Source organism: Sebastes fasciatus, chromosome 23, assembly GCF_043250625.1.
Source record: "Sebastes fasciatus isolate fSebFas1 chromosome 23, fSebFas1.pri, whole genome shotgun sequence".
NCBI lineage: Eukaryota > Metazoa > Chordata > Actinopteri > Perciformes > Sebastidae > Sebastes > Sebastes fasciatus.
Window position 1 is genome coordinate 10,497,665 of NC_133817.1, and position 26,675 is coordinate 10,524,339.

Below are 26,675 nucleotides of genomic sequence, written 5' to 3' on the forward strand. Positions count from 1 at the left end.
ATAATACTGAAGTTAAATGTATATTAGTAAATGCATAGTATTTTAAATAAATATATATGTGTATGCAGTATAGGAAAATGAGCCATAAAAATGACAAATAATACACAAAATAACTGAAAAAAACACAAGGTTATAATACTGAAGTTAAATGTATATTAGTAAATGCATAGCATTTTAAATAAATATATGTGTATGCAGTATAAGAAAATGTATCAGTAAATGCAATATTAGTAAATGCATAGTATTTTAAATAAATATATGCATATGCAGTATAAGAAAATGTATTAGTAAATGCAATATTACTAAATGCATAGTATTTTAAATAAATATATGTGTATGCAGTATAAGAAAATGTATTAGTAAATGCAAAATTAGTAAATGCTTAGTATTTTAAATAAATATATGTGTACGCAGTATAAGAAAATGTATTAGTAAATGCAATATTACTAAATGCATAGTATTTTAAATAAATATATGTGTATGCAGTATTAGAAAATGAGCCATAAAAATGACAAATAATACACAAAATAACTGGAAAAAAAACATAATTTTCCTCTTTTTCTACATCGGGATAAGCTCATCTCTCGTTCTTGCACCTGATTGGCTGCTCGGCCGGAAGTAAACATCATGTGACCTCCTGGATCAGCTGATCAGCTCCGTAGACATCTTTACGAGTCACGACTGCTGCGGAGCTTTAATTCATACCTCCACTTCTGTGATTTACGGGTAAATAACCACCGATTAATCGCGCTCATTGCTTTATTGAAACATTAACGTTGTTATTAACGGTGTATTTTGTTTTTCAGATGTTTTAATTGTTGTGTTATTGTGTTATTTTGTAGGCCACCGCGGATCTTTAACAGCTGCTCCACCATGGCGCTCAGCGATGCCGACGTTCAGAAGCAGGTAATAAGAGATTTAACCTTCAGAGATGTCACCACTCATCTGTTTCTCTCCTGCTACTGTGAGAGGAGGTTTCACTCTGCTATTCTGCTTATTAAAACACAGAGAAATGTGTCTAATCGTGTGTGTGGAGGAGGATGACATTGAGAGAGCTGCAGGTTGTTAGCATCTGAATAAACACAAATAAACAATATAGGAGATCTTATTTATGGTGTTTTTAGACTGGAGGTTTTATATGTGAAATAATGTTGGTTATAGCACATTAAGCAGCCATTTTGCAGCTAGTGTTGTGTTGGAAGATGTGGCTGAGATGTCATATTTCCAAATGATCACATGATGAACACATGATGAGGAACTGAGGAGTGACTAGGAGACACTGTCTGGATGGTTTTAATGGAAACACTGGAAATAACCTCCATGATACAAGTTTGGGTCTAGTGATCCTCACTGGTGGAATGTAACTATTTTTTTTAAACAATATTTGTATTGAATTTTACATATAGACACATACAGACAGACTAACATTTTTTTTTAACAATATCTTTATTTATTTTTTCTTATACAAACATCAATATTATTATGCAATATATTCATATATAATATATATAATATTAAATAATTAAATACAGCATTTTAAACGTATATAAATTTGCGATTAATTGCGATTAACTATGAACAGTCATGCAATTAATCATGATTAAATATGTGAATTGATTTACAGCCCTATTATATAATATTTAAAAAAATACTACAACAAATATGTACAATATAACAGTACAATATGTACTGGAATTTAATATTTTGGGGTTTTAGATTTTTCCTGTTTTATTATTGGTTGATTAATGGGGAAAAAAATCCACCATATGAATAATGAATCCTTCGTTGCAGCCCTAGTTATTTATATATAAATATAGCTGAATGTGTATACAGTAGGAAGTTTTGTGCCGTATTGATGGATTAAAATGTTAAAGCCTTTCAGATTTTGAGATTTAAATCACAGCACTACAATGAGACCAATCATTTAAAAAAATATTTTTTATTGAATTTTACATATACACATATATACATATATACACATACAGACAGACTAACAATATTAATAATTAAATTATACAATGAAATGTTTAGTCAGAATTTCAAAGAAAGAGGGACATGACATTTCATGTATTTCACATATCTAACATAGAAAACAAATAAAATAAAAAATAAGACTAAATAAATACCTCGAAGAAGAAGAAAAAAAAAAAAAAAAAACACAACACACAACAATTTCAACACACAGCAGTTTCAATTTGACTAACCTCCACAAGTCAACTGTACACATGATACACAAGTTTGGGTCTAGTGTTCCTCACTGGTGGAATGTAACTATTTTTTTAAAACACTATTTGTATTGAATTTTACATATATACATATATATATATATACACATACAGTAAAACAAGAACAGTAAAATGTAACATGCACATTAATGCAGCAGTAATATTAATCCAGAAATATCAGATATATAATAGTAGAATACTGATAGGAATATGTTACTGCACAATAAGTACTTTTACTTAGGTTAGGTTTTGAATGCAATTTCCACCAGTGACAGAAACATTCCTCAGCATAGTGATAAAGTCAGTTCACAGCAGGGTGAGGAATCACCTCGTGTTTCATTATGAGAGAGATGACAAGCTCTGTGCACTAAAACCCTAAATAATATGATAATATATTATAATATATATGTCGGATGGGGGAAATCTTCTGTTTGTAAGGAAGCCCAACCTTCTTTGTCATTAATGTTTCGTCTTCTTGTCTACAGATCAAGCACATGATGGCCTTCATCGAACAGGAGGCCAATGAGAAGGCAGAAGAAATCGATGCAAAGGTAAAATCACACAGTGCTGTGGACGGTGACGAGAATGGAAGATTAATTACCCCTCTTTTTTTAGTCGTTTTTGGACATTTTGAGCTTTTATTAGTGAGCCAACAGTAGAAGATGAGAGAAAAGAAATAACAAGTATAAACTCATCCGTCAGAATTGACGCCAGTATCATCAGTGTGTGTCTTTGCTCTAGATTTGATCAAAAGGTGATGTAGGAATTATTGCCTTTTTTTTAAAATGTATTGTAGTGCCCCCTTCAGTCCTGATGCCCAGGGTATCCTCGCGCTATCTGGCTATGAACGCGTTCACATAAAAGGGGCGGCGTTTGTAGCATATGACCAATCACAAACATGGACAAGTCTACTGTCAGCAGAGCGGCACATTCTACAAACTATAATATTAGACAAATAAAAAGAAGTTAAACACATAATCCAGATTAAAGGTGACACAGTTGAAGCTGCCAAATGGAGGAAAAAGCTGGCAAAAAATCACAGACTGTGTGAATGTGTAAATTAACAGACTTATCACTGCCCCATCGAGAGCATTAGTGTATGACAATTTTTTAGCCTTATTCTTCCAGCTGCACTGTCTTGGGAGCAAATAAAAAATATATATCAGAACATATTTCAAAATTTAACGGAATACACACATGTAATTATAGTCAGATCTATCGTGCTCTAGATGAGGCAGTGATATTATAAGTCTATTAATTTACAGTTTAAACTGTGTTGCTTTTAGCCTGGATTAAGACTTTAATTTCTTCATATTTGTGTAATATTATCATACGATGCGCGCACCACGCTTTGATTGGTGGTGCTTTTATACGAGTTTTATACTCTTATCTTGATCATAACCTGCTCCTGAGTATAATGTTTTAATGTCACCATCATGTCCTGAGTAAGACTCGCCACTTGGGGCGCCAAAAGCACAGAAAGTGCAAATATGAACAGAGGAAGGTTTCACACAATCTGAACCCCTTGAAATCTCAGGAAAATATACGACACCTGACATACATTGTTAGAAATGTGACATTTTGCTTAACACGTGTTCAATAAGGCTTCAATGATATTGATCATTAGTAGTGTATATTTTACATTAAAAAAAAAACCTAAAATAAAATGTTATTTCTTCTTTTATAATGATACCGCACAATTTTATATTTTATAGTAAATGATTTCACGGACCCCGCTTTGAGAACCACTTTCTAAAGCCCTAAACAAGGCCTATTGAAAGAGGCTGGGACACGGGCCTGGAGCTATGGGGTGTAACACATGCGTAGTGTAACTGGAGCTGCGGTCGTGTGTTGCGATTGGCTCAATTTCGGCGAGTGCAGACCAGATTTTACTGCCCGTGTTGTACTGCAAAGATATGTGTAAGACGTGTTGATGACGTGTGACATCTCCTCTTTTCACCCTCCTTGGCCTAAAGAAAAGGCGTCGTCATGATTGGCCAATAGGGAAATGCACCAAGCTGCTCTCAGTTCTTAATTAGGAGTCAGTCCACACACTATCCTGAACAACAGGTTATCTGAATTACCTGCAATCAACTCAAGACAGCTCAACTCAACAGAGAATTGTGACATTCAGCTTAAACAAACTGGGATAAAGGAAAATGAAAGCAAGCACCAAAGAATGATGGACCACTACTAATCTGTGGTATTTGTAGTGCTTAAATTAATAATTTATTAATGGATCAGAAAATTAAAAGGCAGCTACTTTTAATAAAAAGAAAAATTTTGATTGAAAAAAAATACATAAAAATAAATCTCTGTTTCTACCTTCATGGATTTGCAGTTTTTCTGTTTTATAAATGAATACATTTAATTTATTAAATAATTAAATACAGCATTTAAAAACGTATACAAATGTGTGACTAATTGCGATTAACTATGGACAATCATGCAATTTATCATGATTAAATATGTGAATTGATTTACAGCCCTATTATATAATATTAAAAAAAATACTACAACAAATATGTACAATATAACTCTAGTACTGTAAATGTAAATTTAATATATATATATATATATATATTTTAGATTTTTCCTGTTTTATTATTGTTTGATTAATGGGGAAAAAAATCCACAATATGAATAATGAATCCTTCGTTGCAGCCGTAGTTATTTATATATAAATATAGCTGAATGTGTATACAGTAGGAAGTTTTGTGCCGTATTTATGGATTAAAACATTAAGGCCTTTCAGATTTTGATATTTAAATCATCAATTTCTCATCAATCATGACATAACTGGGATTTGAAATCCATTCTTCCGTCTAATTTAGTGAAAAACGTGTCTTTAATATCACAAATTAAACCTTTTAAAAGTGACCTTTAATGACCACCAGCAGCAGAGTGAGTGATTTATTGATCACAGAAACAGTGTTATTGTGACGGAGGATCATCAGCTGAGTGAACTGTGTCTCCTCCTGCAGGCAGAAGAGGAGTTCAACATCGAGAAGGGCCGTCTGGTCCAAACCCAGAGGCTGAAAATAATGGAGTACTACGAGAAGAAAGAGAAGCAGATCGAGCAGCAGAAGAAAATGTGAGTCATGGCGATAAATCACAGGACGCATCAGGTCTTCCCTTCCTTAATCCGGCCTGTTTTAAGAACAAAGAAATATCTGTTTGTGTGACGCAGAGTTTCTGTGACTTTATTTACTCACTTTGTCCCACAATGAGTCTTTTGTAACCAAACAGTCTCGATGGTTTCCGCTCAAACAAACACAATAATCCCACTTAGAAAGTCTAAACAGAGCCAATGTGTGTGTGATTTGTCTTCTTTAACAGTCAGATGTCTAACCTGATGAACCAGGCTCGACTGAAGGTGCTGAAGGCCCGAGATGACATGATCTCGGTAAGCAGCTGATGTCATGTTTTATGTACAGAAGAGAGACGGATTGTGTGAACGATTCAGTCGTGTAAATAATCAAACATCATGCTTGTGTGTATTTCTCAGGAAATGCTGACTGAGGCGCGTCAACGGCTCTCTAACATCGCCAGAGACCAGTCCAGGTATCCGGCTCTGTTGGACGGTTTGATCTTACAGGTTAGTTTATTCTCTCAGCTGCTTAAAACTGTCCTCCAGAGGTGTCAATTCAACTTTCTGATCATTTTGGAGACCGTAACTGGAAGAGTGAAGAGCGCTCTATGACTTGTGTAGGACTCAAAACTCGAAATATAGGACTTGCAAAACAACCACTTGGTCCCACCTCTGCTTACTGCATCCTCCAAACTAACCTCACAGTTGAATCAAGACCTTTCAACACAAACTGAACATTACAACTTTCATGAAGGAGGATTTATTGACTGCATTAGTTTTAGTTGGGTGTACCTAATAAACTGGCAACTAACTTTTATATGTTTATGATATTATAAACTGAGGTTTGATAACCCTCTCGTAATCTTTCATATCAGGGATTATATCAGCTTCTGGAGACCAAAGTGACCATTCGCTGCCGTAAATCAGACGTGCAGATGGTACAGGTGAGTAAATTAGTGGGTGCATGTTCAAACATACATTTATATTTATTTATAATTTAGCAGATGCTTTTTTTAATTGAGTTAAGTAGCTCCTTAAAATCAATTGAAATCTGAATTTATCTCTCAGGCCTCCATCCAGAGGAATATTCCCGTATATAAAGCAGCTGTGAAGAACAACGTCGAGGTCCGCATCGACCAGGATAACTTCATCCCCCCGGACGTGTAAGCGGCGTCACATTTGATCATCAAGTTAAAATTCACTCCTTGGATGAGTGTTTTCTCACTTTGATTTCTTTTGTTTTGGTGATCTTCTTCTTCAGTTCTGGAGGTGTTGAGGTGTATAACGGTAACGGGAAGATCAAGGTGTCCAACACCTTGGAGAGCAGACTGGAGCTCATGGCTCAGCAGGTAGGAACACAGAGGCTGCTCATATTATCAGCCCCAAATCCTCCTTTTCATACATGCATCATAAACACTCCTTCAAGTGTCATTTTTAGCCTTATTCATACATTTTTAATCCCCCCTTTTTTATTAATCTCATGTCTAAAAGGTTTTGATGTTGTGATTTTGTCTGTTATGTTCAAAAGAATTCCCCTTTTTTAATGAGTCAGGCTGTTCTCATACACTGTTCGTAGCTTTACCTATGAAAAGTAATGCACTGTAATTTGTGTATATTCCATGAAATAAATTTGTATGTAATCCACATAATTGTGAATCAGGAAATATAAAGAGTGACAAATGCTGAGTAGGGAGGAGGTCCAGGTGGATCAAAAAACACTGGACTTTGGTTTGCGTCTCGTGTTAAACGTTGATTTGTTTGTCACGTAACTTCCGTTCTTAAGTTACACCACATCTGGAGTTAATTTAACCCAAACCACCATCTTTCCTTGAACCTAATTAAGTAGTTTTGTTGAGGACGGAAGTTTATTTTGAAAAGACCAGCGAGCAGAAATTGACACGTGTTGCTAAAACAAAAAACTCAAAAAAAAAGAGTAATAACTTTTCGTAAGAAATGCGTCCCGTTGTATGAGGATACGTTGAATCAGAAGTGCTGTCATTAATAGATTTAATTGACTAAATTTGACAGAAATATTACATATTCATATTACCTGAAACTTTATTTTTCCATGTGAGGAGCTGCAAAGTTACACCTTAAATTACATTTATTTTGTGTCTTGCATTTGTCTTTTATTGTGAAGCACTTTGTGATGTCTAATCCAGAAAGGTGCTGTGTAAACAATCCTTTATTTACTTACTGAGAAGATAAATATTTAATTGACCGTTATATTGTTTTATTGAGATAATAAAACACATTCAGAGAAACAACAGAGCAACTATTCTCTCTTATCTCTTATATTTGCAGTTCCTTCTTTTTTTGTTTATAGAGAGCAAACACATAATATAACCACAAAGGGACAATAAATAAATAACATTTTTAATCATTTTACAAGTCTGATCTTGTGACTTACTTTGTGTTGTCTTGTTTTTTATTTGACTTTATGACCAGGGCCCCCTTTAAAGTTTTTTTTTAACCTCTGTGAGGCGTTCCTGGTTAAACAAAGGTCAAATAAATACATAAATTGCTTTTATTGGTCTAAAATTGAATTACCTTTTAAATGAGGCGTGCAGTTGTTAACAAGCATTTGACAAAATGAAGTTAGTGTTGCTCTCACGTTAGCCCAACTTTGGATTTTCCACACGAGGAACTAAAAGTGACACCAGTTGTCACAGGATAGAGCGACAGATGTTTTATGGGTTTATGTGTGCGTTCGTTTCATTAATTTATTGTTTGGTTGTATTTACATAAAACCTTTTGTTTACACTTGGGAAAAATGCATTAAGTCCGCAGAGTTCACATCAAATAAACAAAACAATTTTAACTTTGATATTTAGGTACCACTTTAGGCTGTTTTTAGGATATTATATATGATTTTTATTGGTAATTTTATTAAGTTTAAAATCACATTTTGTTTAATTCTGATCTTGTGTCATATTTTGTGTTGTCTGTTTTATAATGTTAGTCTTTGCCTTTCTTGACATGCATAAAAAAAAGACATGTTAAGTGTCAATAAGGCTTTCGTAGTTAAATAAAAGTCAAATAAATAAATTATAAATAATTCTATATACTGTATGTATATAAATAAATAAATTATAAATAATTATATATACTGTATGTATTTTAAAAGAACAATCTAGTCTCCTGCAAAACTTTTCTAGGTTTGATTTTCCTCATATTTCTGCAGTTTTGTAGTTATAAATAGAGCTGAAATGAGCAAAAAAGCCCAAGATGATGTCCTCAAATGTCTTATTTTGTCCACAACTCAAAGATATTCACTTTACTGTCATAGAGGAGTAAAGAAACCAGAAAATATTCACATTTAAAAGCTGGAATCAGAGAATTTAGACTTTTCTTTCTTAAAAAAAGACTAAAATCGATTAATCGCTTGATTTAATAGTTAACAACTAATTGATTAACCGATTAATCACTGCAGCTCTAATATTTAACCTCAGTAAGGCTTTTGTAGTTAAATGTAAGTCTAATAAATTATAAATAAAAAAACAACACTCTATTCTCCTGCGAAATCTTTCTATGTTTGATTTTCCTCATGTTTCTGCATTTCTGTAGTTTTAGTTTTGATTAATTGTTTTAGTAATTTTTCAAGAAAAAATGCCAAACTTTCCCTAGCTGACACTATTTTCTAACATTTTTATTGACCCAACAATGAAGCGATTAAATAATCGTAAAATCATAAACGATTAATCGATGAATTGTCAACTATTAAATTAATTGTCAACTATTTTGATAATTGATTAATCGGGTAATTTTTTAAGGAAGATAAGTCCAAATTCTCTGATTGCAGCTTCTTAAATGTGAATATTTTGTGGTTTCTTTACTCCTCTATGAAAGTAAACTGAATATCTTTTGAGTTGTGGACAAAACAAGACCAAACAACTAATCGAGGAAATAATAATTAGCTGCAGCCCTGCTTATAAACCGTGTGTGTCTCTGTTTTGCAGATGCAGCCTGAAATCCGAGTGGCTCTCTTCGGTGCCAACCCAAACCGCAAGTTTCTGGACTAAATCGTTCCGATGTATTAGAGAATAAAAAAAAACCCCTCCTTTTATTTTGTATTTTGTCACATGAAAGACGTCATTCCTCTTGTTTGTGAAACAAATTCCCGATGCAAAAAGGATGCATTGTTGTTGTGTGATGTATTGCTGTATTTTTCTGTGCATTAAGGGACGATATAGACGCTGCAGCTCGAACGTTACAGATGTGCATATCGTGGGTACTTTAACTGCACGGTTGTTTACTCTGCTGCTCTCCTCCGAGGGTCTCGGTTTACACTGATTGGACGTGGTGGTTTAACAGGTCGTCCTCTAATTGGATCATGACGAACACAGTGTCCGTGTCACAGTTTCATTAACCTCTACCCCACATTATAAGTTGCATGGGGCATTGTGTTGCTAATGGATGTCTGCTCCAACCAATTACAGAGAAGATAAATGGCATCCTAGAAGCTGAAGACCGTACATGACCTTACAGAGTTAATTTATTATTCTGTCATGAATTAAAACGAGTGATATCATTCCAGAGGGTGCGCTGTATGTATATGAGGTTTCCAGATTAAATTATGTGTGTTTTTTTTGTTGTTTTGTGTCTCAAACTGAAGATATTGTGGAAATGTAAAACATAATAAAATATAAATCATTAGTATCACGTCTCTGCTCTTTTTTTTGGCTCAAACAATGCATTGCAATCATGCTTCATTCATTAGTTTATCACATGGTATTTGTCAGACAAAACTGCCCCAATTATCCAGTTGCTCAGAGTATTGTGCTGACTGATAGCGGAGTCTTTTCAGAGACGGTTGAGCTGAGACGCAGGACACCAGAAGCTCCCTGTTACTTGTAAGTATTTTATGCTTTAAAGTAGCTAGATTTGCCTTTTAAAATGTCTTTATTTAGTTTACATTAATGATCTGAAGGTTGGTTTCCTCCACTTTTCTTTCAGGTCATTTTTTTAACTCAAGCTCTGTCAGCACTGTAATGCAAGTTGAGCAGCATGTTATCATGTTGATGACCTTAAAACAAGTCACATTTATTTACCCACTATGGGGCAAATACTACATAGCCTCTCATCTGAGGTAAAGGTCATCAGTGCATGTCTCTCACAGAGTATTTCTTTCTTTACAGCATCAAGTCTTGTAGAGAGATCATGTCCTAGCACCCTCCTGTGGCTCATGAGGACATGTTGATCCTAATCCACCCGGCTGTGGTCACCCTTCTGTGGTTTGTAAGAGTGACCGATGGGATGCCAGACCCGGCTCAGAGAGACCTGCTGATGCGTCAGGAGGCGTCCAGACAGACTGGAGGCCGGGTGACGCTGACGGCGGCCGAGCAGAAGCTGGACGTTTACCTCCATCGGTTAAAGGAGAAGGAGATGTCTGCAGCTCAGTTCCCTCCGGCGATCCACTTCTTCAGAGCAAAGCCGCTCATCCAGAAGAGTCCCATCTTCAAACTGCTGCAGAAGATGCCTAAAGGTGAGTCACAGGCATGCAGATCCATCCAATATTTACTTTTCTAATATACGGTAACTTTAGTAAGTTATATATGTATAATAAATTGTGCATTTTAAATCAGTTTGACAAATAAATAGCTCTGCTTTTAGAAAATACAACCTGCATCTCAGGCTTTCTTTGATTTCCTGGAGCATTTTGTTGTGATAGGAAGCTTTGAACAGGAGTCAGTCAGTCTCTCTTCATCTCCAGCATGAACTAAATACTGTTTTTGAACCAACTATGAGTTCTGGTTCAACTGCAAAATGTCACTTAGAGATACAAAGAGACATAAATGACCACAAAGTTATGCCCAACTAATTCAGAGACACACACACGACTACAAAGATGCAAAATGCTGGTAAAGCGACTCAAAACAACTATAAAAGAGATGCACAATGACTAGAAAAAGACACAAAATAACAAGAAAAAGACATTAAAGAACCACAGAGCTCTAAAAAAATGACTACAAAGAGATGCAAAATTATTACAAGATGAAAAAATGACTACAAAAAGACACAAATTGACTACAAAGAGACACAAAACAACTCGTCTTCTGTAGTCGTTTTGCATCATCTTGCTCCTACTGTAGGAGGCCCATTGTTTCATAATCCGTCCATGGTCACAACACCCAATAATTAACCAAGATATTCATTTGATGTCACTCAGTCTAAACTCAGTACATCAGTCTGAGTTTGAGGTTAATTAGCTCCTTCTGTTTTGTTGACAGGTGCAGCCCTCCACATCCACACCTCGTCTCTGGTCGGTGTTGAATGGCTGGTGAAAAACGTCACCTACAGGCCTCACTGCTACGTCTGCTTCACCTGGGACAACTCGGTCCGCTTCCTGTTCTCCGACCGCCAGCCCTTCCCACGATGGGACTGCCTCTACTGGCAGCTGCTCCAGACCTTGAGAGCCAGAATAGGAGACCCTGCAGGCTTTGATAACAGGTTGAGTAAGATATCCTCTTGCACATTTCAAGTGAAGATCTAGTGGGAGACTAACTCAGGATATTTGTTTTGAGGTGTTTTTCAGTTTGATGCAGCAGCTCACGCTGTTCACAGAGGATCCAGATGGCGAGTACCCAAACCAAGAGATTGTGTGGGAGAAGTTTGAGAAAGCCTTCATCGCAGCTGCTGGACTCATCAGCCATGCGCCGGTGCTGAGGGACTTCTTCTATAAGGGCCTAGAGGAGCTTCTCCAGGACAACATCATGTATCTGGAGCTCAGGAGCGGCCTCTCAAGGGTTTGTGTTTGCTTGTTTGTTCACGCCAAATCCCCAGCTCCAGTCTCTCTGGGTAGATCTGACATTTCTGTATTTCATTTTTTGTGTTGCAGACGTATGAGCTTGACGGATCCATTCACGATAAGGTCTGGGCTCTGAAAACGTTTCAAGAAGTTACGAGGAGATTTGTAGCCGATCATCCGGACTTTCTCGGGGCTCGTGTCATCATTTCTGTGCACAGGTAGGTACTGATGTTCAAAGAATCTGTTCAACAAAACATACTCATTTTTCAAACTCAGCCTTCCACGTTTTTACGTTACCTGAAGGCCACCGTAGTTCTCTGATTTGTGAAACCTTGGTACCGCCAGCCGCCGCCTGACCTCCGTTGCTCCTAAAGTAATGTTATTATGGTAAGGATGGCCTCTGAGCGAGGTGAGCGGCGTTATCACGGTTTTGCACTCTGCAGCTCACGTTACTGCAGTCTTGGAAAGGGAGGAGTGAGCAGAGGGGTACTCAGTTGGTTGCAATATGCAACCACACCACTAGATGTCACCAAATCCTACACACTGTCCCTTTAAGAGACTGACAAAAAAGTAGCATTGGTGGAAGAAGTACTCCGAGCGTTTACTTGAGTGAAACTACCAATAGAAAACAATTAAAAGTCCTCAAGTCAAAAGTATTTAAAATTGTGCCTCAAAATTGTACAGTACATGAGTTAATGTACTTTCCACCACCGCATGACTGTTGATGTAACTCAGTTTTTCATATTCAGTAACCGAATAAGATGGTTGCTTTTTTTAACTCACAAAGTGGGAACCATGTGCCATGATTTTAAACCTCTAACTATGCCCCAGTTTGGACAGAAAATAATTCTGTAGCTATAATTATATTATATAATCTCTTAATGATTTAGTTTCCGGTTTTCTGTAAACAGAACTCTAGAGTTATTAAAGGACCTCTCCACCAATTTAGTACAACTCAACATCTGAAAACAGCTGTATAACGTCTCCCATTAAGTGCCTTTTTGCCAGTGTTGGTAAGGGGCAACTTGTGAGCTGTTTAGCAATACTATTTTTCATATGTTGTCAGGATATTTATCACCCTACATCTGAGCAATGCACAAACCGTTAGAAATACGAAAAAGAAGCACCAGAGTTGTCGTCATTATATACGCAGAAATCTGCTGAACTTTCACATAAGATAGGCATCTCATAATGTAAATGCTAATGTAAAGTTGTACAGTAGTTTTTATTGTTTGAGTCATATAGGGTGCTGATTTCTGTCTGTCGTTGCTGCTTTCTTCAGGGCTCTGAGTATGTCTTATGTCAAAGCAGCTGTAAAAGAGGCCATTCAGCTGCAGAAGGACTTCCCAGATGTTGTTGCAGGATTTGACATGGTAAGAACTGATCCGTATTGAACCTTGTAATTGACTAGAATAGGGCTGTTAATAGATTTAAATTTAAATCATGATTAATCGCATGATTGTCCATAGTTAATCGCAATTAACCAAAATTAATCACACATTCATCTGTTCAAAATGTACCTTAAAGGGAGATTTATCAAGTATTTAATACTCTTATCAACATGGGAGTGGAAAAATATGCTGCTTTATGTAAATTAATGTATATATTTATTATTGGAAATCAATTAACAACACAAAGCAATGACAGATATTGTCCAGAAACCCTCACAGGTACTGCATTTAGCATTAAAATATGCTCAAATCATAACATGGCAAACTGCAGCCCAACAGGCAACAACAGCTGTCAGTGTGTCAGTGTGCTGACTTGACTATGACTTGCCCCAAACTGCATGTGATGAGCTATAATTATGTTTTTTTGTTTTGCAGGTTGGCCGGGAGGACGGTGGGAAGACTCTTTGGTACTTCAGGGAGGCCCTTTCTCTGCCAGCTGAGCTGGGTGTCACGCTGCCGTACTTCTTTCACGCCGGGGAAACGGGTGGTTTGACTAAAAGCACAAAATACATCATTGTTAATTACAGAACAGAGCGCTTTTTCAAAAGTTTGTATGAATCTTTTAATATCTACTTTGATTCCACCGTGTGTGTTTGTTTGTAGATGATGAAGGCACCGACGTAGATCAAAACATTCTTGATGCTCTGCTGTTCAACACCACACGCATCGGACACGGCTTTGCTTTGGCACACCATCCACTCGCCAGAGAGCTTTCCAGGAAGAGAAACGTTGCTGTGGAGCTGTGTCCCATCTCTAACCAGGTCAAACAACCTATTGTCATTGACAACAATAGAAAAAATCTGACTGAATCCAAATGTCCACCCTCCGGACTTTTAATAATAAGCACTGTGAGGTGTTCACTGTCATCACGTCAAGTCTGTGCATGCTGGACAATAAGGGGATGAAATGTGAGACGTGACTGAGACCTTAAGGGTTTCACTGGAGATGAATTGAAATTCCTGACCTTGTAACTTAATACAAAGTATGTTTCAGAGCGTAACTTAGACACGCAGGGTCTGCTGCATTATGTAGAAGCTATAATGGATAGTCAGAAGTAGCAGTGAAATTGAACCCTCAACTGAAGTTCCTTACACTGTAGATGGACAAAAAACAACCTTTGACCGTCTAGCTTTGCAGAATATAACAAACAAATCCAAATTTTTCAGCCTTTGCATATTCTGTCTGTTGTATTCAGTCATATTGAGACTAAGTCTGCACCCCAAGCAGACTCTCTGGAAGTCCACAGACCTCAGCACTTGCAGACTTCACTGGAACGTACCCATTAAGTTTGCAAGTGCGGTGAAGTTTGGACATTTGGATTCATTATGTGTGCCCGTCTTCATATGTAAAGTACCTGAATGCGTTTGACCTCTGACCTCCAGGTGCTGAAGCTGGTATCGGATCTTCGGAACCACCCTGCAGCTGTGCTGATGTCTGAGGGCCACCCGATGGTGATCAGCTCTGATGACCCGTCTCTGTTCGGCACCACGGGCCTCTCCTACGACTTCTATCAAGCCTTTGTTGGCATCGGAGGATTGAAAGCAAACCTGGGCACTCTGAAAGAGCTGGCTCTGAACTCCATCAGGTGAGAATCAGTTGGTTTGATCTCGCTCAGGTCTGCGTTTTACCGTACTTAACTAAATGGCCAGACTTTATTAAGCATACAGCATGTTTTAGTGTGTCATAGTATGTCAAAAAAAAGTCATGGTATAGTATGTCAAAAAAGTAAAAAAAAAAAAGTCATAGTATGTCAAAAAGTAAAAAAAAGCCATAGTATGTAAAAAAAAAAAATCATAGCATCGTATGTCAAAAAAATTAAAAATAATGATTATCGAAATCTAAATATTCATCCAGGACATTGAAAATCTTTTAGATAACACCAAGCTACGCTCTTTGTACTCCACGGCAACACTTCTCCTTGAGTGAGACTTTTTCCATAATAATGTCAAGACACTTATAATACCAATCAGAGCCTGTCGTGGCAAAAACAGGTACTTTTAGTGGACGTAAATGACGATGCCAGCTTGACACAATAGTGCCGTATTATAGCCCGTGAGCAGCTGCCGCCTACAGCGCTCTCTGTCATTACTGGAACAATTTCAGAAATTGCTGTCCCCCATTAGTCAGTTAGACACAAAACATGGGAAAATACAGAAGTTACTCTTTAAGTCTCAGCAAGTTGACTTTCATATCAGAAATTAATGGAAATCAAATGCTGTCGGTAGTTAGAAAACATATACTGTAGTAGGCTTTGATAGTGGATGTGATTCTAGTGTATGGATATTTTTAACCAACAGTTCATAGTTCAATGAAAGTCTCTTCATCCTGCAGGTACAGCTCCCTGCCAGCTCATCTGAAGGACAAAAGTCGTGTCATGTGGCAGAAAAAATGGGACGCCTTCATCTCAAGTCAGTCATGACACCATGGATCCCGTTTCCACTGAATTATGATTTATGACATTGGAACTACTGTATCTTTGTAATTGGCTGAGAAGAGTTAAACATACCCGGATACCTCTTAAGGGAGGATGTTCTGGTCTGATGTAGGGAGGTAGGTACTGTAGAAACGATTTCTTTGCTTGAAACAACTTTGATAACCTTTGCTGTGGTAGCTTTTTTGTAGCTAACATGACTTTTATACTCTATGACAGTCGTCTGAAACGGGCATTATTAGCAAGGAACTACCTAGACCAAACCAGATTGGTCACAAACTGGTCTTTACACATGTGTTTAAGGCTCTGTGTTTAAATACACACCTAGGGGACAAACACCAATTGTGTAAACTATTCATTGTCTTAATTAACAGCAGAGGTGTTGGAATATATCGTGATTGCGATAGGTACTGAAACAGCTGCTCATTTGGAAAGGTTATGTATTATTTTACTTCTGTTGGTGTAACAAATAAAATGGCACCATTGAAGTTTTGCCACTTTCAGTCCTCCTCTGGGGGAGTATTCAAAGCTGTCCAAATCCAATCTTTTGTTGTCACAAAAAAAGGATTTTCCACACAAAAACTGTACTAACAAATGTTCACGAGGACATTTTTGTATTCAAAACCAAGAAAAAGAAAATCATCACTCAATGGTAGTTCATATTGTATCACAAAGTTACATTTGTCAAAAACGTATGAGGCAAAAAACAACAATTAAATAAAAAATTTCACAACTTTGCGTGCGCAGTTTTCCTCATGTAAACTCACCACAGATCTTTCTCCCAGATGCAGTTTTTGTGCAATAATGGCTCATTTCTTATCTTCTGGGCTCGGCCCACCAGTCTGTCAGCGGTCTTTGATGAGATGTTGTATCTTCCAGGTCTGACCGCTGCACTCCTGAACGACAAGTTTGTAATAGCCGTCTTCACCTTTCGCCATTTCCACGCATCTCTTTGTTTCTCTGTTCTGGATCGGTCCATTCTGGGAATGAAACAAAACGCATACAGTCACAAGAATAAATCATTTATGATTCTCCAAACAGACCAACATCTTTGGTGTAGATTTAGATTTAAAACTAGGGCTGCAACTCATATTCATTGTCGATCCCGATTAATCGATTAGTTGTTTATATAAAATAAATTATAAAATGATATTCAAATAAACAATAACAATCTAGTCTGCTAAATTTTGGTCATACAAAACTAACAATTTTAATATGTCACCTCAGGTTTTAGGAAACAATGTGGAACATTTGACTATTTTCTAACATTTGATTGACAATTATCTAGAAAATATCAGCAGATTAATCTAGGGCTGCAACTAACGATTATTTACATTGTCGATTAGTTGTTTGGTCTATAAAATGATGAAAAATGTCAATCAGAAAGCCAAAGATGCCATCCTCAACTTAAAGATATTCAGTTTACTGTCATAGGGGAGCAAAGAAACCAGAAAATATTCACATTTAAGAAGCTGGAATCAAAATTTAGACTCTTAAAAAAATACTCAAACTGATTAAACTAATTGATTAATTGTTACAGCTCTATTTAAAACTGATTAAAACAAAAATATTACAAATAAATGTATCCATTAATTAATTGATAATCCACTACAAAAATACATTTTAAAATTAATAGAATAAAAGGGAAAATTAAACAGAAGAGTATATAAATAAGGGAATTAATACAAAGATGAATAAATAAAGAAGCAAATTAAAAAATAAATGTATCAATTTATTTCTAATTTTATCAATTAATAAATGGCTACATTTATTTTAATTATTTTTACTGTATTTAATGACATTCATTTATCAAGTTATTTATTTTTGATTTTGGCAGGTTCTGTCCTCCATAAGTATTTACACCAGCAGGATGGGGGTTTGACTCAAAATGCACTACAGTGCTCGTTTGTTTGGGGATTTGTTGATAATATACCAGACCTCTCTTAATTTTGGACAACTAATCAATTAATTGTTGAAGCACTATTTAAAACTGTAGTATTTACCTGTTTAAAATCCCACAGAATGTGGAATTTCTTCTGCTGGGCCGTTTTGCAGTCGTACAGTCCCGGGTAGACTCCAGTGCCGCGGTCCACCAGACAGCGGTTGACGTTGTACTTGTGAGATTTGATACCGCCAATGTAGATTTGTCCATCGGTGCGATAATAACAGTACTACACCAAACAAACAATAATTATCCATAAACAGAAAATAAACAACAGTCTGTGTGCTTGCGGTGAATCTCTGAACAAACCTGAGGGGAGTAGAAGTGGCAACCATATGCGATGGGTGTGTTCCCCGGAATTGGGCCTTGGTCAATACAGAGCTCGGGTTTCATACTATTTATCATCTGCAAACAAGCAGAAATAGAAAGTAACACTTTAAAGCATCCATCAGAAATAGTGGCACAGCATACATAACGTATACATAATCATCTAGTGCACTGGGGTACCGGGGGGTTTGTCAAAGCTTTACAGGGGTCGCGAAGCGTTCTTGATTTTAAGACAACTTTACAGATATCGTTTCTACTCACCGCTCCATAACCTAGCAGGTCACGCAGAGGGTCCAGCATGGGGTAAACGTTATCCAGATACCACTTAAAGGGTTTGCATTTCAGCTGCTCTCTCAATTTTTTCCTCTCCGACACATCCCCGATGTCTATCCCGTGTTTCTGTGGGGGAAAAAAACAGGATAAAAAGGTTCTTTGTTTTTCATTTGTCAGTTACAGCAAAGCAGTCATCGGCAATGAAAGTCTTTGGTATCAGGTTCCTTCGGCAAAGCTCATAAAATATGTATAAATAAAAGGGAAACCACACAAGAAACAGTAAAGCAAAACGATAATCTAAGGTATAAAATAGTAAGGTAAATGTACATTTTTAAATTTGTAATTTGGTTGAAGACTATTACAGATGGGAAAACTGAATGTAAACAGGAATGTAGTATCTATCTACATAGATAGAAAGATCTATGTAAAATATATAACAGTAAAGTGACAATTGTAAAAGGCCACAAATATAACTTTTGATAAGTAAGAGGAACTACATTGTTTGTACTATAAGCCACATCCTTCACACCACTCTTTTATGAAGCCTAACTCGTGTATTTATTAGGTCTCAACCCTTACCTCTAGGGGAACGTTCCAGGCAATGTTGACATTGTACTTGTATTCATCCATCCACACCTCCGCCACCCTCAGTGCATTACGCCTCACCATCTCACTCAAGTCTGAGAGGTAAGGCTTCTTGGCCCGTTCAATGTGGGCGATTTTAGAGCAAGGTATGACCTCTATGCTTCCTCCACACAGCCAAACCTGCCAAAACACAACGGTCAAATATTTCAACACACTATATGCATTATACTGTAGTTCTAGGAGATAATTAACATTGCACAAGGAAACATACTGTAACTTGATACAGTTCTTCAAGATGAACTCCATGTTTGTGGACTTTAACAGCATTTTAATCGCGTTGAAAACACCCTGAAAACTCACCCGGATGCCGAGCTCCACATTTTCTCCACCGTATATTTTCATTCCACCATCAAGGCTTCCGATCTCTCCGAAGAACTTGCGATCGGCCACAAGAATCCCCATGATGGAGGGGCTCCTGAGGACAGACACATTAAGCATTTGAAATTGAAAACACCAATCACAGTTCATACATCGTCAATGTGAAATCCCACGATTTGAGTGTAATATGAATGGTGAATCTGCAAAGAAACAGGAAGATTTTTACTGATTGTGCTAATTTATCAAATTTAGCATTGATTCCTTGCCAGCCAAACCATGTCCCAAAAAATAATAATAATGCTTCTAGCACATTAAAGCTAGCCCTGTTAAACGTCAGGTCTTTGGCAGGAAAAAGTTTTTTAATCAATGATTTCATTATTGAGCACAAGCTTGATTTTATGTTTTTAACTGAAACTTGGTTAGACCAAAATAACAGTGCAGCTGTTCTTATCGAGTCAACTCCTCCCAACTTTAGTTTTATGAGCGAAGCTAGAATGCATAAGAAAGGAGGTGGAGTTGCCATACTGTTTAATGATTCTCTCCAATGCAAACAGATATCTTATGGACATTTTGCTTCTTTTGAATATGTCGCTCTTCAGCTGAACTCCTCTTCTCGAGCTTTGTTTCTCAATATCTACAGGCCACCTAAATACTGTGCAAACTTTTTTGATGATTTTACTGAACTGCTGTCTGTAATTTGTGTTGACTTTGACTGTGTAGTCATTGTTGGTGATTTTAACATCCATGTTGACAACCAACAGGACAGAGGGGCCAAAGAACTTTGTCAGGTTCTTGATAACTATGGAATGAGTCAGCATGTGACAGAGCCCACACACAATAGGGGACACACTTTGGACTTAATCATATCAAAGGGCCTGAGCATTTCCAAGGTTGTAGTGATGGATGTTGCTCTGTCTGATCATTCATGTGTATTCTTTGAGAGTACTCTTCCTGTGCACAGAAATGATAAGACAGAGGTAATCACAAAAAGGTATATCACTGAAAATACCAGTGATCAATTTGTTCAGGCTTTCTCTTCCACACCCACCCTCCCCTGGACCTCTGTCAATGAGCTTGTAGATCATTTCAATTATAAAATGACAAATGTTATTGATACCATTGCACCCACCACGGTGAAGATTGTCTCTGGTAAGAAAAAATCTCCATGGAGAAATACCATGTTGGTAAGAAATGAAAAAAGAGAGTGTCGAAAAGCTGAACGCCAGTGGCGGAAAACAAATCTACAAGTTCATTATGACATCTATAAAGAGAGACTTTGCATTTATAATTCAGAACTGAAAAATGCAAGGCGGTCCTTCTTCTCTGACATCATCACCAAAAACAATAACAATGCACGTGCCCTGTTTGCTACTGTCGACAGGCTAACAAACCCTCCTGTGTCAGTAGCCTCTGAACTTTTATCCTCCAGGGCCTGCAATGAATTTGCTTCCTTTTTTACAGAAAAAATTCACAAAATCAGACAAGCAGTCACTTCCTCCATAGCAGGTACAGGATGTTTGTTTCCCCTGCGTCCACTTAAACCTGGCGCAAATACCATGACACAGTTTTATCCAATAAATCAGACATACCTGGAGGAAATCATACAACATCTAAAATCCTCCTCATGCTGCCTTGACATTCTGCCAACAGGCCTTTTCAAAAAAGTATCAGATTGTATGGTCTCAGAGCTTTTACAGATTGTTAATGCATCTCTTGTTTCAGGAGTCTTCCCACAGGCCCTGAAAACTGCTGTCATCAAACCACTCCTCAAAAAGAACAATCTGGACTCATCAGTAGTAAATAATTACAGACCGATATCAAATCTTCCATTCTTGTCTAAAATAATTGAAAAAACAGTTTTTCAAAAATTAAATAGCTTTCTGGCACTAAACAACTCTTTTGATGTCTTCCAGTCAGGTTTTCGACGAAACCACAGCACTGAGACTGCTCTTGTTAAGGTCTTCAATGACATCCGATTGAACACAGACAGTGGTAGAACTACGGTTTTAGTTTTACTGGATCTCAGTGCTGCATTCGACACGGTTGACCATAATATATTACTAGACCGACTGGAAAACTGGGTGGGTATTTCTGGCATAGCACTCAGCTGGTTTAAATCCTACCTAAAAGACAGGGACTTCTTTGTGTCTATAGGTAATTGCAAATCTGAGCTGAACAAAATCACATGCGGAGTTCCCCAAGGCTCCATCTTGGGGCCTCTTTTGTTTAACATCTACATGCTCCCACTGGGTCAGATTTTTGAGAACAACAAAATAAATTACCATAACTATGCAGACGACACACAAATTTACATAACTCTATCACCAGGAGACTACAGTCCAATACAAGCACTGAGTGAGTGCATTGAACAAGTCAATAATTGGATGTGCCAGAATTTTCTTCAGCTGAACAAAGACAAAACTGAGGTCGTAGTTTTTGGAGCCAAAAAAGAAAGATTAAAGGTTAGTGCTCACCTACAATCTGTGATGTTAAAAAGCTCAGACCAAGCCAGAAACCTTGGTGTAGTCATGGACTCAGACCTGAGCTTTAACAGCCATATTAAGACAATTACAAAGACAGCCTTCTATCACCTGAAGAATATAAGAAGAATTAGAGGACTGATGTCTCAGCAGGATTTGGAAAAACTAGTCCATGCATTTATCTTCAGCCGACTTGACTACTGTAACGGCGTCTTTACCGGTCTTCCTAAAAAATCGATCAGACAGCTGCAGCTGATTCAGAACGCTGCTGCTAGAGTCCTCACTAAGACCAAGAAAGTGGATCACATCAGTCCAGTTCTGAAGTCTCTACACTGGCTGCCTGTCTCTCAGAGAATTGATTTCAAAATACTGCTGCTGGTTTACAAAGCACTAAATGGTTTAGGGCCAAAATACATTTCTGATCTTCTGCTGTGTTATGAACCATCCAGACCTCTCAGGTCATCTGGATCAGGTCTGCTTAGTGTCCCCAGAGTCAGAACTAAACATGCAGAAGCAGCATTCAGTTTTTATGCACCAAATATCTGGAACAAGCTCCCAGAAACCTGCAGGACCGCTCCAACTCTCACTTCTTTTAAAACAAAGCTTAAAACGTTCCTGTTTGCGGGTGCCTTTTATTCTGACACTGCACTATAACTTTTACTCTTTTGAGTTTTATGCAATTTTAGCTTCTATCCTAGCTTTTATTTTTACCTTGTTTTTATTTTCTAATCTTTAATGTTTTAATGTTTTTATGTTTTTATAACTGTTTTAATTATTTCTTAATGTTCTTTTGCATTTTGTCGCAATGTCCTTGAATGTTTCTGTAAAGCACTTTGAATTGCCCTGTTGTTGAAATGTGCTATACAAATAAAGCTGCCTTGCCTTGCCTAATCACCTCCTCAAAGTCACAATAAGATAGATATTTCCGAAATCTCATACCATGAACCCATATATACCCATTATTATTCAACACACAACTTTTGTGTGAATAAAAAATAAGTAGTATGTATTTTTTTGGATGCATTGAGCAGTAATTCACTGATTGGAGCCGTGTAACCATGGTAACCCGTGCCAACCTCAACAGGTATTGATCTTATCATCTTACTCACGGGAAATCACATTTCCTAAATGTCAAACTATTCCTTTAAGTGTGAAAGTATTGTATGTTTTTTGTATGTGATTTGGGAGAACTGACTCTTTAAACTTACTTTCCAGGTTGTGAGTCGTCCTTTAGAGCGTACCACTCCGGTCTGAAGGACTCGTACATGCACCACAGAGCCCAGTCGAAGGCGTCCGCCGCAGGTATGTAAGGAATCAGTGACAAGTCATCATAGTTGACTTTGTCAAACACTGGAGTCAGTATCACGGTGCGGTCCTCTTTGATCCGAGCTAACAACGGCTCTGCCCTGGACACACAGCGAGAGTTTGACTTAAGCACAACTTATTGTCAAAGCACAGCAAAGGAAAAACAAGCTGTGACAACTCACTTAAACCAACCATTGTACATGAACCTCTATGTGAGCGTCCAAGATTGCCACCACGTCCCCCACGGCAGCCCTCCATCCTGACAGTCTGGCCTGGGTGAGGCCGAGCCGCTCAGAGTGCATGACTCTCTTCACCAGGCCCGGACGCTCCTCGTGGATGGAGGTGACGTATTCATCCAGTTTCTCCATTAAATCCTCTGCAGGAAGTAAAGATAGTAATCTGAGCTGTAAATATAAGCCATAAAATTATAAAATACTATTCCTCAAAATGTACCTTAAAGGGAGATTTGTCAAGTATTTAACACTCTCATCAACATAGAAGTGGTGAAAAGCCCAAATACCACATTGAGTGATCTACCATAGCCAGATGATAAACTGAGAGGCAGAAACCGGATGTGGTCACAGCAGGTCGACCTACCGTTACTGCTGTGGTCGTCCACCAGTATGATTTCTTTCAGCAGCTTAGCCGGTGTCTTGTCGATGATGCTGCGGACGGCTCGTTTGATGATAGAAAGAGCTTCATCCAGGTAGATCAACACGACGCTGACGGAGGGCAGATCCTCAGGGTACTTCTTCTCAGCACACCTGTGAGAGGAGAAATTGTAGATTTGAGTCTGAATAAATCAGTAGGAAACGTAGGTACAGTGGTGGAAAGTACATTTACTCAAGTGCTATGAGGTACTTTACTTGAGTATTTACATTTTATGTTACTTCATACCATTACTCCACTTAATTTTTAAAGCAAAGATTGTACTTTTTACTCCACTACATTTATTTGACAGCTTTTGTTACTTTGCATATTCAAATTATTAATAGAAATTGGAAAAAAATAAATCAACTAATACATTATGACAGTTTAAGTTTACCCAGCAGTATACTGTAAAACATACTTAAAATTAGCCACACCTTTACCAGCTGCAACATTAAAGTGATAAAGACAGGTAATAAAATGTATGTCTCAGATATTATCACCTCATAATCACAACTGTGTGTGTGACAGATGTCGCTTATCAGTAGTTTATCACTTCCTACAGGTAGTTATAATCACCTGGACGGCCTGGTGTCGGGAATCTCTCTGTTGAGTGGCAGCCGGTCACTGAGGAAGGCGTTGTAGCCGAATCTCTGAAACGACCCCTCGGCCTCCTTCTGCTCCTCCTCTGACAGCCCGTCGCCCCACTTGCTGAACAGAGCCGAGTTCGGGTACAGCTTCCTCACCACCTTCCTCTCCTTCTTCACCTCCACGTTGTTCTGTTTCACCGAGTCCTTCTTTTCAAGTTTATTCATCAGATTGACTGTTGACACAAGAGAGCAGCTTAGTATTTGTTTTACTCTTCTTATTATTCTGCTTTACATGCAAAGTGAATGACAGACGGAAGATCCGACAGGTGCCACTCCCTGAAAAACAAATAGAGCACGAGCCATATTTCATTAGCATGTATCAGTCAGCGTTGCACTTGTGCGGTATATTAATGTATGTACTGTCTGTAATCACATGTTCAACATGTTTGTACTGTTAGGCTGACATTGTACTAAATTACTCTTAAGAATTAATTTGTTGATTTGCAGTTTAGTGTTTGGATGAAAGAGTTTACCAATCTATCAGTCGATTAAAGGGAAATTAATTGGCAGCTGTTTTGATAATCGATTATGATTAAGTCAATTTTTAAGGAACAATTCCAAATATGTTCCAGTTTCAAATGTGAGGATTTGCTGCTTTACTTTATCATATATGATAGTAAAGTGAATATTTTCGATTTGGGACTGTTGGTTGTATAAAATAGGAAATTTGAAGAGGTCACCTTGGGCTCTAGGAAATTATGATTTTTTTTCCACAATTTGCTTTGACATTTGATTGAAAAAACAATTAATGTTAATTGAACAATTATCAGCAGGTTAATCTATAATGAAAATCACTGTTAGTTGCAGCCCTATTTAATATAACCAGTGTTTTAATAATGGCATTTTAATGTAAAGCAGGTTATATTTAAAGATTTCAGCTTCAAATTTCAGTAATTGCTTTTAAAAAAATAATATTTCTTAATATAAGGATCTGTCATGATGGCAGGTGATCTGAAATTTGTACCTGCTACGGCCAACATTTACCCTGTATTTGGCAGGTGCTCATTCCCTGCTGCAAATATATAAATATTGCAATTATTGCATTCACCATTGTGTTAGATAATGACTTAACAGACATTTATTTAAATCAAAATCTTCAAGATAGCCACTTTAACTTAAGTATCTAAAAAAAATATTTACTTTTAAGTCAAATTTTCTACTGATTTAATCTAGACATCTACATCTTTTGACTAGCAAATCACCAAATCAATGCTTAAGCATCTTAAAATCAAGTTTATTTCGTTGAAATATAATTTAAAAAAAGAAGCTGGACAGAAGCAGCTGTTGGACTGAGACTCACGCAGCCTGTTGATGTCTGTCTCCATCTTGTCCATCCTCTTGATCATTCCCTGACCCCTTATGGAGTCATTGTGGTGGGCCTTCTGGAGTCGCTCCGAATGGGTATGAACCTCCCTCTTAATGGAGCTGAGGTATAACAGAGCAGCCATGGCAAAAGCCAGAAGTGATCCTTTAATCCAGCCAGACCTCATCCTGGTGAAAGTGTGCATCTTGTTTTGCCTTGCATTGAAAGAAAAAGGAGAAGGTTTTCCCCTGCCTTTAATATTTCAGGTGTTCTCTCCTTCTGCCCAGACCCTACGCACACTGACGCACCATAGATGTGTTATCTGATTCCTGCAGTTCACACCAGATTTACTGGAAGTGCAATTTTCAGTTTGGTTTTCACTCTGCTGCCCGCTCAGTGCATTACCCCAGGTGTATCTCATTAGCAGTAGTTACCTGTGGGAGGATAGAAAACCAGAAGTAGTCTGCAAGTGACAGGAACTGGACTCACAGACAAATACAACCAGTGTTGGAAAATAACTTTTTTGTCCTCCAAAATCTACCAGCCACTCCATAGACTACCATAGTTTTTTTGGCTGGTGAGTGAAGCAAATCTAGCAGCCACTTGCATATTTTACCAGCATTTTGCTGGTGCTAATTTCCAACCCTGGGTACAACACTACTGTTGCTATTACAACAATATTGTTCAGCAAATCTGCTAACAGCAGATCATCAAGCTGACAAGTCTGTTTTTTTTTTTTAGGTTCGATTGTGCTGGGAATCAGATTTTTTGTCTCAGTAAAGAAAAATCTCACAGGATTCATCCGATCCATGTCACGTTCCCTTTGTATCATATGATG

General features: G+C 37.5%; 3 protein-coding genes across 4 annotated transcripts; 2 read left to right on the forward strand and 1 right to left on the reverse strand.

Moving 5' to 3' along the window:
- Positions 1-589: 589 nt before the first annotated feature.
- On the forward strand, positions 590-9,975 carry atp6v1e1b (ATPase H+ transporting V1 subunit E1b). Its single transcript, XM_074626086.1, has 10 exons — positions 590-726; positions 843-906; positions 2,711-2,776; positions 5,210-5,319; positions 5,565-5,631; positions 5,734-5,823; positions 6,192-6,260; positions 6,385-6,479; positions 6,578-6,665; positions 9,276-9,975. The coding sequence occupies exons 2-10, from the start codon at positions 874-876 to the stop codon at positions 9,336-9,338; spliced, it is 681 nt and encodes a 226-aa protein (XP_074482187.1). The 5' UTR covers positions 590-726; positions 843-873; the 3' UTR covers positions 9,339-9,975.
- A 327-nt stretch (positions 9,976-10,302) lies between these two features.
- On the forward strand, positions 10,303-16,684 carry ada2b (adenosine deaminase 2b). Its single transcript, XM_074625304.1, has 9 exons — positions 10,303-10,801; positions 11,547-11,766; positions 11,852-12,062; positions 12,155-12,282; positions 13,347-13,437; positions 13,891-13,999; positions 14,119-14,276; positions 14,898-15,100; positions 15,847-16,684. Exons 1-9 carry the CDS (start codon positions 10,510-10,512, stop codon positions 15,932-15,934), a joined length of 1,500 nt encoding a protein of 499 aa, XP_074481405.1. The 5' UTR covers positions 10,303-10,509; the 3' UTR covers positions 15,935-16,684.
- LOC141761724 (putative polypeptide N-acetylgalactosaminyltransferase 8) lies at positions 15,149-26,278 on the reverse strand. 2 transcript variants are annotated; one of them, XM_074625302.1, is made up of 12 exons: positions 26,146-26,278; positions 25,835-26,052; positions 24,464-24,707; positions 23,834-24,000; positions 23,429-23,612; positions 23,140-23,337; positions 19,434-19,548; positions 19,068-19,253; positions 18,477-18,614; positions 18,198-18,293; positions 17,950-18,117; positions 15,149-16,926 (listed from the first exon to the last, which is right to left on the reverse strand). In XM_074625302.1, the coding sequence occupies exons 1-12, from the start codon at positions 26,256-26,258 to the stop codon at positions 16,792-16,794; spliced, it is 1,962 nt and encodes a 653-aa protein (XP_074481403.1). In that variant the 5' UTR covers positions 26,259-26,278; the 3' UTR covers positions 15,149-16,791. The 2 variants fall into 2 exon arrangements, with proteins under 2 accessions (XP_074481403.1, XP_074481404.1); XM_074625303.1 differs by lacking the exon at positions 26,146-26,278 and having other exon boundaries at positions 25,835-26,119.
- Positions 26,279-26,675: the final 397 nt, after the last annotated feature.

Coding starts and splice junctions, on each gene's coding strand:
- atp6v1e1b (XM_074626086.1), top strand. CDS start 874: ATGGCGCTCAGCGATGCCGACGTTCAGAAGCAG. Junction 5,632..5,733: donor CCCGAGATGACATGATCTCG/GTAAGCAGCTGA, acceptor TGTATTTCTCAG/GAAATGCTGACTGAGGCGCG. Junction 6,480..6,577: donor AACTTCATCCCCCCGGACGT/GTAAGCGGCGTC, acceptor CTTCTTCTTCAG/TTCTGGAGGTGTTGAGGTGT.
- ada2b (XM_074625304.1), top strand. CDS start 10,510: ATGTTGATCCTAATCCACCCGGCTGTGGTCACCCTTCTGTGGTTTGTA. Junction 10,802..11,546: donor GCTGCAGAAGATGCCTAAAG/GTGAGTCACAGG, acceptor TTTTGTTGACAG/GTGCAGCCCTCCACATCCAC. Junction 14,000..14,118: donor CTTTCACGCCGGGGAAACGG/GTGGTTTGACTA, acceptor GTTTGTTTGTAG/ATGATGAAGGCACCGACGTA.
- LOC141761724 (XM_074625302.1), bottom strand. CDS start 26,258: ATGAGATACACCTGGGGTAATGCACTGAGCGGGCAGCAGAGTGAAAAC. Junction 23,338..23,428: donor ATAGAGGTTCATGTACAATG/GTTGGTTTAAGT, acceptor CTGTGTGTCCAG/GGCAGAGCCGTTGTTAGCTC. Junction 19,549..23,139: donor GACGACTCACAACCTGGAAA/GTAAGTTTAAAG, acceptor GTCTGTCCTCAG/GAGCCCCTCCATCATGGGGA.